Genomic DNA, 14,426 nt, shown 5'->3' with positions numbered 1-14,426 from the left:
AGCATCAATATCCAAATGGTTGTTATAATTGTTATAATATTACAGAAAGATGTATGTATTCTAGGCTTATCGATGGTCCATCCGTCCTTTCAGGCACAGAGAAAACGGACCTGTCATGTCAACATTCATGTCCTTTACATGGAGATGTAAGGAATATGAGGGATTTTATTCTTAAGCATAAATTATATGGAGAATTATCCCCTAAGAAGTCATTTGGAATCATTTATTCCAGTGAACATTTAGTTTTGAGGGTTCACAGCTGCTGGGAGACGGGCAAGAGTTTATGCTTGTCACAGCAATTCAAAGACCTAGTCCAACATATAATACAGTTCCTGTCAAAAGAAATTTACCTTTCGTAGGACGTATCTGACTGTTGGTCTCTTCTTTCTCAAAATGACGTTCGTGACTTTCTAGTAGTACAACATCAACAAAAACAATGTGTTGAACTGTTGATGCATGTCGTTTAAGTCATTACATAATGTTTCAAAAAATCAACACTGAAGTGCTAAAGAAATGTATAATATCCCTATATACATGCTTGAAGAAAGTTATGACTGTATATTATATGATTTGTGTGTATAATTGTATTGTTATGACGATTAGCTGTATGCTTAAGTTTTTAACTTTAAATTCTCTTTTGATCTGTATGTTTATCATTTATCAGCATATTTCTATCCCGAGACTATAACGGAGTATAAACTATTAAGAAGTATGTTCGCTATTTTAACATGGTAAAAGTATTTTAATTGTGATGGTTATTACTTTTGAGTATCTATAATCACTTTTTATTCACTTTGCAGCAGCTTTAGCATTTAAAAAAAATATTTTTTTTTTGGTCATTTTCATGGAAGTCAGCATGCATTCTTTTGTCTCATAAACACGACCAAAAGCATATTAGGAGTAGGTTTATACACAACACTAAGGCTCAAATATTTAAGTATTCATTCAAGTATCTAATATTCACGTGTCTTTCGAGATAAATGAAGACCCAATCCAGTCTTTAGTGACTAGATTAAGCATATATAAATGAATCATAACGAATTACTGAGTAGGTTATCAGTTAATCGTGTACATTTTACTACCTTTCTGTTATCAAAATTTATTTTCAAATAGCAGTACCTTGTATGATAGAGAAATGTGTACAACTCATTTTTCAGTGTAAGAAATTAAGAAAGATTAAAGGAAATAATAAGGAAACTAAAGAATTTCGAAAGCCTGTTTTTCAACGTTGATAGTAAGTTTGAATTATTATAAATAAACTATCAAAATTTGGCAATATGATAAAATACTTAAAGTCATTGGAACGGAGATTATAGTTTAACGCAATAATAGTTTTGAATTTAACGTGTATGATAAAAGATTCAAGAACAATTGTTTAAACACATAGAAAATAATGCTATCGTGGACGAGGAAACTAAGGTCTGCAATCAAAAATGTGCGACACATCATCTTTCGCGCTTTGTTTATTGCTTTGATAGGATTATACATCCGTGCTGCTTTTCTGCTGACTGAAAAACTCTATGATGAATCGGGACCAAATTTTTGGGACGCCATTGATAAATATGGGAAGTTTCTTACAATTATCTTATACGGTCTTACTCTTCCGGTGTATCTTAACGTACCAGCACTTGCTTGTAACCTTATTGGATTGATACTGTATAACCCCTTCAAAACGGTAAAGAGGAACGTTCAAATTAACACGGATACGCCGTTTATTTGCTTTCGAGTGGTTACGCGTGGACTTTTTCCAAAGCTTGTTGCGGAAGTCACGGAGAAAAACCTTGCAACTTGCAGAAACGTTGGGATAACAAATTTCAAGTTTGAAATAGTCACCGATACTACACTAGGAATTCAGCAATCACATAATGTCAGGGAACTTGTCGTGCCACAAGACTATCATACTCCGAATGGAACATTGTTTAAAGCACGTGCTCTACATTATAGTTTGGACAGAAACGTTAATATACTATCACCCGATGACTGGATCGTGCACCTGGACGAGGAAACACTTCTGTCTGAAAGTGTCTTATACGGAATAATAAATTTCGTTTCTGAACAAAAATCGGACATAGGGCAAGGAGTTATAACATATGGTGAAAGTGGTATAGAAAATTGGCTAACTACCTTGCTCGACGGAATGCGAGTAGCGATAGATTATGGATTATTTCGGTTGGGTTTGCAGTTTTTCCACAGACCCTTATTTGGATTTAAAGGTTCTTTTATTGTAGTTAAAATGAAAATAGAGGACGGAATAGGTTTTGATTTTGGACCAAAAGAAAGTATTGCCGAGGATCTGAGATTTGCATTAGCTGCTTGGGATAGTGGATATAAGTTTGATTTTGTGGAAGGCGCAATGAAAGAAAAAAGTACATTTTCATTGTCTGATTATGTAAAACAGCGGAAACGTTGGTTTATTGGCCATTTTCAAATAGTATGGGGAAACACGTTACCATTGTATTGTAAAAGCTTTGTCATGTTAATGAACATCAGCAACATGGTGCTTTGGACCAGTGTTCTGAATTCTATATTATCATTCCTGTGTCCCGTACCATTAAAGAAATGGCAACTGTTTTTGTTTCTACTTTTAACATTTCATTTGTTTTTGTTACTTTTATTCGGCAATTTTAAGTCTCTATGTGCTAGGAAATATTCTTTATTGACGAGAATTCTAGTATCTTTTCTATCACAAGGTTTAGTGCCTGTCCTTGGAGTAGCGGAAGCGTATTCTACAATGAAAGGATTCCTACATAGAAACAAACTTACTTTTGACATTGTGCAAAAGGAAACAAGCCATCAATTGAAAACATCACAAACAGAGAAATTTTCTCAAGTGTAAACAAATTTATCAGTGACAAATCAACCGATACAGTTTTGAAAGGAGATTTAAGGTTCTAGAGGTTCCAAGGTTTCTCACGAGCTGTGCTTTACAACCCTTGGACTGAGGAAGGGCATCAGGGCGAATGAAATATAGTCATGTTGTACTTATATTTCTTACTTTCAAAATGATATTTCAGTATGCTGTTACACTGTCGCTTGAATAATAATTGATAATACGTGCTTATACTTTGTAGTAAAAATAACTTTGAGGATTAACTTGGTTTCTATTACTGACTGTAAATGTAAAAGAAACTATACACAATAGTAATGATTATCCTGCTGATTTGCTTTGAATTTTAGATGGTCTATTATAAACTTAAAATACTTCAGTAATGAAAATACTAAAAAAAATGAACTGCAAGCAAAACGGAGCCTTGTCAGCTCTGGTAGCAAAGGTTAATCACACGTAAAGGGTTAAAATGATTAAGGGTAGAAGATAATCGACTTTTCAACTCCTACTTAGATAAATGTATATTCAATTTGACTGATATGAAGTCAGCAATATGTACATAGGATAGTCTTGTTATCATTTATTTCAATTTTGTTAAGATAATCTTACATCAATATAATGTAGGTGGCATTTTTTTGAACTGTCACTTTATCACATGACGTCGTTTCTTATCAATGAGCTCATGTACTCGTATACCCATGCTTTATTGTTCAACTGGGTATATATTCCTTTTTTCTTTTAACTAATTGATATAAAGTGATATGATCTGTAATAAATGAAATAACTATTCAATATTTAGGTTTTCAATACATATCAGACCAATGACTGAAATGTTCATATCAGATTTATTGTAAAGTCTTCAAACCTATTTACCAAGTATTCCTCCAAATACAACATAAATCAACATATCTTCCTTCTGTTTTCTTTTCTTTTCAGTCAAACTCATCGGAAAAGCTTCGTATTCTGGGGTAGGTTTTCAATGAAATCTGTCGAAAATCTTCGTTAAGCATAATCAAGTGTTTTAAACTTGTATTTGTACTTTTTTGTATTTTTGCGTTTCGCCATTTTAATACGCTATGTCTTTTAAGGATTAAAAGAGCTAATTAGCTAGGGGTTTAAAATGAATATGTTCTTATGTTGACAAAAGGTTGCTCATAAAACTATAAACATTTCATTTTTAAATGCTATATGAATATTATATATCACAATATTGATTCTGTTTCTAACGCAAAATGCATTACAACATTGATTTACCGGATGTGCTTAGCAATTAAATATCACGTTGTGACAAGAAATCTAACATTTTTGTTGTCGTTACATAAATTTTAGAATGAAACTCGCCGCAGATATCTTCGTACAGACAGACTGGCTTTTTATCCTTTTCCCTGATTTTTCAAATATATATGTCTCTATGAAAAGTCATGTATATGTATATATGTACTCGTCATGGATAATACACTTTAATATTATCTTTGGATGATTCTACCTTGAATGTTTACAGCATTTTCATATTTAAATATTGCGGTTTGCTCAAGCCGTTGCTGAGCGCAACGTTTACACTTTTCTGAATAGTTGTTAGTGATGAAATGGGGTTCATTTAATGGATTTGCACCGAATGAAATATGATAAACAAGATCAACAAGGAAAGGCGGCGTTCAATGAACGTAACCCTCACACGACCCCACTAAAACCCGCCTTACCACAGCACATAAAAGCCTTGGTGTCACTTGAGCTTCGAGACTATTCACGACAGTTAGGGTTCTGGAAATTCTTTCAACAAATGCATACCTAATGATTTGACATAGTAAATGATAAATTGTGAACAGAAGGACCTTATGACCGTTATAATACATTAACAAATGAAAAATGAGATAACATTCTTTATCACAGGAAAATAGAGGATGATACTTTTAGACCAGGGGGTATCAACTCACCGCGATAACAAGGGACATGAAAGTCACTAATATTATGTCATTCTTGTTTTATCTTGAAAATTTCGGTACACTGCGTGACAGTGTAAAGGGGCTACGAACTTCGAAATGAGAATTTTCCTTTTATTTCGAGTGGCTGAAAAGACAGTTCCAGCTGTTAAAACGAATGTTTGCACTTAGAGAAAATTTTCCCTTAGCGTTATGGATTGGTTTATGACAAACTTACAGGAAAGTTACAATTTGCGATTTTTTCACATGATTATCAACTCTGATGGTAAAAAATAATTTTCCACCCACCAAAAAGGCGGATTAATTATTTACTCAAAACTTTTTGTAATACATTACTTTGTGTAAGTACTTTACCAGTAAAAAGTGGTATTGTATGTGAGGAGAATGACTGACTTTGATGATAAAGGCAACAAACGTTGCTCATAAACGCATTTTGATTCACAACAATGACTTATAATATCTAAGACCTTTTGTTTTTTAACAATGTTTGATCAAACAGTACAAAACTAATCGACACAAATGAAAGCACACGAAATGAATTATATTCAGTCTTAATGATGCAGAATAAAATCATCAACATTCAAAATATTAATTTTACAATATCCAATCAATTATTCAAACAACTTTAATCCAAAACAACCAATATTTACAGATATTTTAAACAACTAAATCAAACAAATCATCAAGACTAAGTATTATAATCACGATGAAAATCATGACAACAAAATCCGCCAAATACGATTCAAGCATTATCAACCAAAATACCTCACTAATAATATAACTCAAAGACCAAATACAACTCAATCAATGAACTAACATACATCAGACAAACTGAATTCTGGTAAATTAAGATCACCACATATAAATTCAAACAAATTCAACAAAACCCCATCAATATAGCAATATTCTTTTCTCAAATATAAACGGTATAGATTATGTGATTACCTTCCCTTAACTAATATCAATTTCCACCGAAAGTTACAATCGCTGAACAAAACTTCGTATAAAACCGCATTATTATTATTATTACAACATTGATGTATTGCAGTCTTGTTTTCGCTAACAGTGTAGGTACGACCTTTTGTCAAACCATTTTCTTCTTAAAAATTGTTGTTGTTGTTTCAACTGAATAATATGTTTGATATTTGGCCTTATTCGTACTTCTCGAGGTTTACAAATTAAAGAATGAAGAACAAATATTACTTTTAACCGCGAAAATGAGTGGTATTGTGATTTCTGAACACACAGAATGGCAAAAACTTCTGAAAGTGATGAAAAAATGAAAAGTAGTCAAATAATTTTTCATTGCAAATTTATTACCCGTCAATGAGGCGTATTGAATTTAAAATAATTTAATGAAATAGTATCTCAAATCGTATATTTTTGCTCATTCATGTATTAGACAAAAAATCTCCACAATCTTTGTGTAGTTCATTTCAACGAGAGAAAGATAAGATGAACATTTTTTCATTATTGTTTAAACACTAAGCCAATAAGCAATTGTAAACAGTTATTCGTAAAAATGGTTAAGTACGAGTTTGTCCGTTCAGATTAGAAATAAGACCCCTTCACTCCTGTTTTTTTTGGACAAGGATAAGATAACGCTGCTATACTTATAACAATGGGGTTTCTTTTATTTCCTTGTCACAACCTATCCGACCAAAAAGGAATATTGCTATCAGGACAACTATAACTTAATCATATTATGTTTCGATTTTCTGATTAATAGTTTAAGTTTTTAATTTCCATGCAACATTAATGTGATCCAACTATTTACATTATCAAAAAAACAAACAAAACAAAACAAAACAAACAAACAAACAAAAAGAAAACAACAAAAAACATTTAAGCTAAACAATTTAACAAGAGGAATCAAAACCTCTTTTAAAAGTTCAATTAGATATAATAGCGTAAATGTTAAATACATTTAATACCCGCTATGATGCCAAAACAATTTCTTATGTAAACCTGTGTATCGTTTTTCTGTTTATCACTGGTATATTGTATCCTCGTGTTATGTTGTATTTGGTTGGTATTTCGCCTAACTGTTGTAATCGTCGTCGTTTGTTTGCCTAACTGTGGTAATGTTTTGTATAGTCTGTTTCATATGAGAGGTCACTGTAAGTTGAAAGGTTGTATGAATGTGTTCACTAATATTTCACGTGCATGACCCTAAAATCCCCGCGAAACATTTTCTTGCTTAAGTAAAATATTTCCCTTCGCCATTCCAGACATTATACGAAGTAACTGATAAACTTACTTTACAGTATAGTTGTTGATAGTAGTAGTTACTTATTATAGTAAACTTGAACATCATTTATGGAAAGTTCTTGTATGCTGATCCTGGCTCGTTTTTTGTTATGTTCCAACAATAAAAATTGATGAAATAGAAGCAAGTCTTCAATCATTTATCCCCCGTTTACAAATGGCGCTCCCCGACGATGAACTAACATACGAGCTAGGGTCGATGGACAGTCTTTCACAAACCGCCTCCAGGTAACGCCCCAGCCGAGAAAACTTAACAGCTTTTCAAGTTGGAGATAGACGCGATGTTTGTGACGTTGGCAACGTACCGGTACAACTCTACGCATCATAATGGTATATTCCCCCTGTCCCATTTTAAAGAGCTCTTTACCCCATTATAATGATTACATTCCATTTTATAAAGCCCAAAAGTCTATAAACTGTAGAAAATTACGTTTTCTAGCCCATATGTAATCAAGAAAGGATCACCGTGGAACTATTTTCATCGCGGAGGACGAACATATTCGACCTATGCACGTGCAGGGAACTTTAGTGTGTGTGTGTGTGTGACTTTATTTTGTGTATTTGTACATGTATTGTTTTTATAGTGAAAAGTGTGTATATTTTATGGATTAAGGATGTAATGTAATGTAAGTACTCTTTCTATATAATTATTTTGGTCACTTCGGTAGTTAAAAAATTATTAGAATCTACTTGTATACTGTACAGTTTTTATTTACATCAAAGTTAGCTATCTTCAGATAGGCATTATTCGTTTTCAGTACACTACATGTAAATTTTTGATATAAGAAGATTTTTCTTTCTTACGAATATTTTTGTTTGCTTGTTTTCTTGACATTTCTATATTAAATTTTTGCTATTTCTTTTTTATCATTTGATAAAACTTACATATATCATTTAACAGTAAAGTTTTATAGTTTTAAATTGACGAACAGAAAGTTAGGTTCGTTTAACAATATCTAGTAACACATGATATTTTTGAGTGAATATATTGCGCAAGTAAGAAGTATTTTTTTTACAGTTGTTAACAAAATATTGTCTGTACATATAGATGTTTGTGTTGAATTTTGTGTTTGTGTACATATCATGGTTTAGAAAACCGTTTAGCATAGAATTTTTAAGCAAAGTTGATTTGTTCTGGTGGTCAACAACTAGTAACCAATGATTTGTATTAGAATTACTTAGTCCGTGTCCAATTTTTCCCAAACTCTCTCCCAAACCCACTTCCATTACTAATACAATGCACTCACGGTATGAATGAAAAGGATTGAAATTGATAACCGAGAAAAAATATCGTGTTTTGGTTTTATTTTTGTCGGATTCGGTTTATTTTGATCGTGTTTTTTGATTGACCGTTTTGTGTAAAACGGACTATAGATACAGGTATTGAAGATCAATTGACCTAGTTTTTGTACGAAAAAAAAATGACGTATGTTACAAATATTTTCCCACGCTATGTTGATCTAGTTCTAAGACAATTCTTTATTTTGATTTGTGACAATATTTGGGAGTATGATTGATATAAAAGTTGGGAAAATTAAGGTTTAAAAATAAAAAAGGGTGTAATAATAAAAGGAAATAGTTTGAATACCAAAATAGTGTAAAAAAAAACAATTACTTTTTTGTGTTTTAAATATATTGATTTGAATTTTTTTTTAATTTGGAAATTTTTGCCCTTGTATTATCCAATATTTGACCCATATAATACATGAGTTCATTATATATTACAGAGGTGTTTTAAATAAATTGATATTAGTACAATAGCTGTAATTACATAAAGCTGTGATTGCTATTTGATAGCATAGTGCTGTATATTTTAAGATAGCTTTATAGTCTACTGATACTAAAAAAAGTGGATTCAATTCAATAATCCATGTCTGAAGAAGGAAAATAAATCTAGCTTGGATAGCACTTCTCCTCAGCCAGATATGGAGGAAATTTTGAAATTCATTGAGGACAGATATATGCTTATACCCAAGACTAAGCCCCCACATATTAAGGATACTATTTCCGTCCACATCTACCATACCAACTGTGCCATTTGATATTTCTGGTACAGGGGCACCATTATTTGCCAATACAGGTACAAAACCTAAAGGTTTCGGTTAGTATTCCTCCTCCTATTCTTTTTGCAAATTTTGAGTCTTGGTAACCCCATTAGCAACTGGATCTATGGCTGGATTGGATTTGCAAATCAATTTATGGCTTCTACGCCTGGTCCCTCTTTGTCTGTTCCCAATCAGGTAAAACAAATGCCCCATTCAGTCATTCCCAAGATTCCTTGTTTTTCAGGAGATGATCCTTTTAACCTAAGGGTGAAGTTCCATATGTTGTTTGGAGATATGAAGTACAATGTCTGTTTGACAAATCCGGATTTAACAAGGTTCTACTGTTCTCCAGATTATGTAGGGGATCATTAAGGGGTACAGCTAGGATCATGACAGTACCATTAGGTAAAATGCAACTGTCAAAAGAAATATTAGGTTTAAACTTGATTGTTATGTTTTCAGAGGCTTCAACTAAGGAAGATTTTGTTGACTCAATTCTTTAACAGTAGACAAAATCCCAATGAGTCGGTAACTACATATGCATGTAGGTTTAGAAACCCTTTTACAGTCTATTATTGACAAAGGTCAACTCCAGGCTTAGCAAGGAATGACATTTTGCGTCATAAATTTTGGACAGGTTTATATTCTGAATATGCTGAAATTTCAGACTATGGCATAAGTATGACTCTCTTGATGACTACAATTTTGTTAGTTCGAGAGAATAAGGAAGTAGAAAAAGAGACTTCTATTAATCCTACTCAAACGTCTTCTGTCCATCAACTAAGCATACAATAAAACATACACCATTGTCTGTTGAATCTTCTTTTTGAGCAACAACTGTCTGCTTAGAAAATAAGTTGATTCTAAAAATAACCAATATGGAACTAAAACTTTCATCTTTTAAAAGATAACTATTGAAGGCAAATATAGATTCCAAATTTAACTTGGGATACTTCAGAAATTAGAAAATCGAAGTTCTAATTTTCAGGTCAAGTTCACACAATAATTTTGGAACCTACATAAATAACAAAGCAGGTACAACAACAACAAACAACAGCAGCAGCAAGCAACAACAAAACAGTAACAACAACAAAAACAGTAATTTCACACAAACACAAGCAACACCAACAATAACAACACAAATTTTTAGTTCTAGATCTTATTCCTAGAGGTAGAGGCAGAGAGTCATGGTAGATATAACCTCGGGATTCGAACCCAATCAAACTGATAACCGCCTCTGTTGCGGGCAGAATAGAGGTTGGTAATCTTAGTGTCACTGAGCCCAAATCATTTGTTAAATAAATCAAGTAGGGACTCAACATAGTTCAATTTGTAGAGAATCTTTATTGGACCTGCAAATGAAACACAGTGTTATTGTAAATGGAAATACCTTCAAATGTCTGCTTGATTCAGGTTCTATGGTTTCTACCTTAGTGCAGTCTGCATTTGAGACTTTAAATCTAAGGCTACCTTAAAAGCTTTAGATTCACTTGGACTTACTCTCTCTATTGCAGATGGTTCTTCATTGAAATATTCAGGTTATATTGAAGCAACTGTATGTGTTCCATTTTTATCTTCTTTTAACCTTGACATTCCTATTCTGGTAATACCAGACAATGATTTTAATATTTTCTTGTCCAATAATTAATGGAACAAAATGTACTTCGCCGTTGTAAAATGTTTGTGAAGGAAGTACCTGAGGAATTATCTATTCCTGAACAGTGGCAAATGGCTATGGATAGTATTGACTCTCATACTTACCCTGTAAAAGGTGTGTGGAAAGAAAAGTGTAAAAATACCTCCATTTGAGAGTATCACACTTTAATGGCATTGCTAGGAAATCTTGATCAGTCTATATGTTCTGTAGTTACTGAAAGTCCTGAAAATCTTTAAAGGGTATCAGTTTTGTCCACGTGTCATCAAAAACACATAATGCTGTTTCTGCAAAAAATATCAGTCAAGGTTTGTAACATGACTGCTAAAATATTGACTATATCAAACCCAAGTCAGAAATCTGTACTATTACAGAAGCTAAAGTGATGATGATATTTCTTCTTATTATTCTCCTGATGTTCCTTCAGAACCTCCAATCAAGGACATTTCAGTTGAATTCTTCCAATCTAACACCAGAACAAACTTTAAGATTTTATCAGGTTTTGGTAAATGGAAGGGCATTTTTTTGTACATCTACTAAAGAAATCCAAACCACTGATTTGATCCTGAGCAATCATATAGAATTGGAAGATGAAACTCCTTTCAAGGAAACCGTATCGCAGAATACCTCCAGCTTTATATGAGGAAGTTAGGCCCGCACATCAGAAGAAATGTAGATGCCAATTATTATAAGGGAATCTAATTCGCCTTTTTCCCATCAAATGTTGTTCTTGTGAGAAAACCTACAAGGTGCCCCTTAGATTTTGTGTTGATTGGCGTAAGTTAAACAACAGAACACGCAAAGATGCATACATTGTTACCACGCTTTGACGACACTATTGATGTCTTATCTGGTTCAAAGTATTTTTATCTAAAATAGACCTTCATTCTGCATACTGGCAAATTGGTTTTAGCAGAGTGTGATAAGCCTAAAACTGCTTTCTCTGTAGGAAACTTAGGTTTCTATGAGTGGAATAAATGGGATTTGGTTTTAACAAATGCCCCCCGCTACCTTTCAGCGTTGCATGGAAAAATGTATGGGTGATATGCATTCTCAAAGAATGTTTAATTTTTTAGAGACATTTTAATATTTTCTTTTCCACTTTTGAGGAACATATTTCCAGGTTAGAGTCTGTCTTTCAACGACTCAGTGATCATAATTTGCGTGTCAAGCCTTCCAAGTGTGAATTTTTCAAGTCTTCAGTTACATATTTAGGGCATGTTTTTTCTGCCAATGGTATTGCCCACAGACCCAAAAATAAGCTTTCAGTGTACAAGATTGGCCTGTCCCTATTAATATAAAAACTCTTAGACAATTCCTTGGATTTACAGGTACTATCGTAAATATGTTCCCAAACTATGCCCAAAAATAGTACAACCCTTGAATGAACTTTTACAAGGTCATGGTGAAACAAACGATCAAAGGGGTCTAAGAAAAAGGCTAAAAACCAGTTAAGTGGGTCTGGGGGTGGAGCACAACAAAAGGCCTTTGAGTTAATTAAGGAAAGTTAGTTTTCCCCAATATTAGGTTAGCCTGCTGATTACTCCTTCCAAATTTTATTCATGCACACGGATGCAAGTACCCATGGTCTTGGTTCAGTCCTTTTACAGGAACAAGATGGTAAGGAACGCGTAATTGCATACGCAAGTCGTTAGCCTCAGACCAAGTGAGCGTCAACTACCCGACCTCCCGCTTACCCCGCCCCATAAACTAGAATTTCTAGCCCTTAAATTGGAGCATTACAGATTAAATTCCATGATTATTTATATGGAAATGAATTTGTTGTTAAAACTGACAACAATCCCCTTTAACCTATGTGACTACCACAGCTAAGCTTAGATGCCACACAAATAGATGGCTTGCAGACTTAGCCAAACTACAACTTTACTATGGAATATCGTAGTGGTAAGCATAACATGGATGCTGATGGCCATCCAACGACATATTTTTCAGGATGAGCTTAAGTCTATCTACCCAAGCTGTTATTATTTCTGCTCCTGTCATCAACTGTACTTCAGGTGCAGCAGCCCTTCAGATGGCCACTGAAGAGGCCTGATGTAGCTGATTCAATTGCCAAACATCGATTGGGTTTAATGAGCAGTCCAATGATAGTACTTTGAGTCTTGTAATGAACTTCAATACGTAGCGGTTCCCTGCCCAGGGGGAAAGATACCAGTATTAAGCAACCTGCTGTACAGAAGTACATTAGAGAAGCAAATCGGCTTTTCATACAAAATAATATTCTGTACAGAAACCGCTACATTGGATGGTCAAACAAGTCAAACAGCTTTATTCCTGAATCACATAGGAACATCGCCATGAAAGGTATTCATAATGATGCCGGGCATCAGGGCAAAGAGAAGACATTGTGGCTTGGTAGACAAAGGTTTTTTACTGGCCTGGTATGGAAAAGGACATTTTCAGTTGGGTTGAGAGATGCGAACCGCTGTATCAAGCGTAAGACGCCATGTAACAAGCCTTTCGCCGAAACTGAAACCTATCCATACTACCAGACCAATGGAATTGTTTCCATAGACTTCTTAAAGCTTGAGCCCAGTAAAGGTGGTATTGAAAATATCCTTGTAATAGTGGACCATTTTACACGTTTCGCAAGGCTATTCCATTGCCAGGAAAACCAACATGGCAAGCTACCACAGCGAAGGCACTCTATGAAAGGGGTATTTTTGATTACTACGGGTTTCCCGAGAATTGGGCATATGGACCAAGGTCGCAAACTTTTTAAAGCCACCAAATTCAGGAGGGTTTGAATGCAAGAATTTGCTGGCATTAAGAAGTAGAATATCCATTCCACGCCATGGGGGAAATGGAAAGGTGTGAAACGTTGGAACCCAAACCACTCCAAAATGCTTGGGAACCCTTGAAAAAACCACCAATAAAAAGAATATGACTGGAAGGCATCATAAAGGTCCATTGGTTCAGGCATTACAATGCCACCCAAAAATGATTCTGCCAAACCGGATATGCCCCTCATTTTCTGATGTTTGGGTTTGGGCCCCCCGGTTCCCGTAGATGTTATCCTTTTTGGAAGATCCTTCAGAAAAAGCACAAGGGAATTTATCCCCTTAGGATCAAAAATCCATCGGAATTAAAATAGCATACCGAAAAAAATGCCCGAAAAAAGCTGGGAGGGAAAGGCTGAAAAAAAAAGAATAATATGATCAGAAATTTAGGGATTTCTTTGACTTTTATGTTTGGGGATAAAGGGATGATTCCCCAAAGTTTTTAGTGAAAAGGGGCTAAAAAGTTGTCCGATCCCTTGGGGTGAGGAAAATTTTTATTTGTTTTTAACCCCAAACCCGAACATTCCCCTTTAAATTAGCGAAAAAAAAATTAAGACCCAAACCCCAATAGTTACTTCCCCATCCTTTTAAATCAATTGTGGAAAAAAGGGAGTATCAAAAATAGAACCAGAAACAGCCGCTTCGAAGAGAATCCTAAATAAAGTTCAGGTCGACAGCCGATACTCTTGTCCCTGAAATCAAGGATTTCACTGATCCGGATTCAGATTTTAATGAACCGAAAATTATATCCTACCCTCCAACCAGCTAAGACCCAAAACGTCCTAAAGAAACAGTCCATGTAGGTCTAAAACAATACTGTGGGTTTGTGACCCCAGAAACCCTTCAAAAGGCTCTGGAACATTTCAGAGTGCCCCCCTTTGCAGAGACCAT

At 34.2% G+C, this 14,426-nt stretch overlaps 1 protein-coding gene across 1 annotated transcript; it reads left to right on the top strand.

Annotated features, from left to right (window-relative positions):
• Window positions 1-1,393: 1,393 nt before the first annotated feature.
• On the top strand, window positions 1,394-2,836 carry LOC132726160 (beta-1,4-mannosyltransferase egh-like). Its single transcript, XM_060711429.1, has one exon. The coding sequence runs from the start codon at window positions 1,394-1,396 to the stop codon at window positions 2,834-2,836; it is 1,443 nt and encodes a 480-aa protein (XP_060567412.1).
• Window positions 2,837-14,426: the final 11,590 nt, after the last annotated feature.

Source organism: Ruditapes philippinarum, unplaced genomic scaffold, assembly GCF_026571515.1.
Source record: "Ruditapes philippinarum isolate M1 unplaced genomic scaffold, ASM2657151v2 ctg2116_1_1_1_1, whole genome shotgun sequence".
NCBI lineage: Eukaryota > Metazoa > Mollusca > Bivalvia > Venerida > Veneridae > Ruditapes > Ruditapes philippinarum.
The sequence above is the reverse complement of the archived record's forward strand: the minus strand, read 5'-3'. Positions and strand labels throughout refer to the sequence as shown.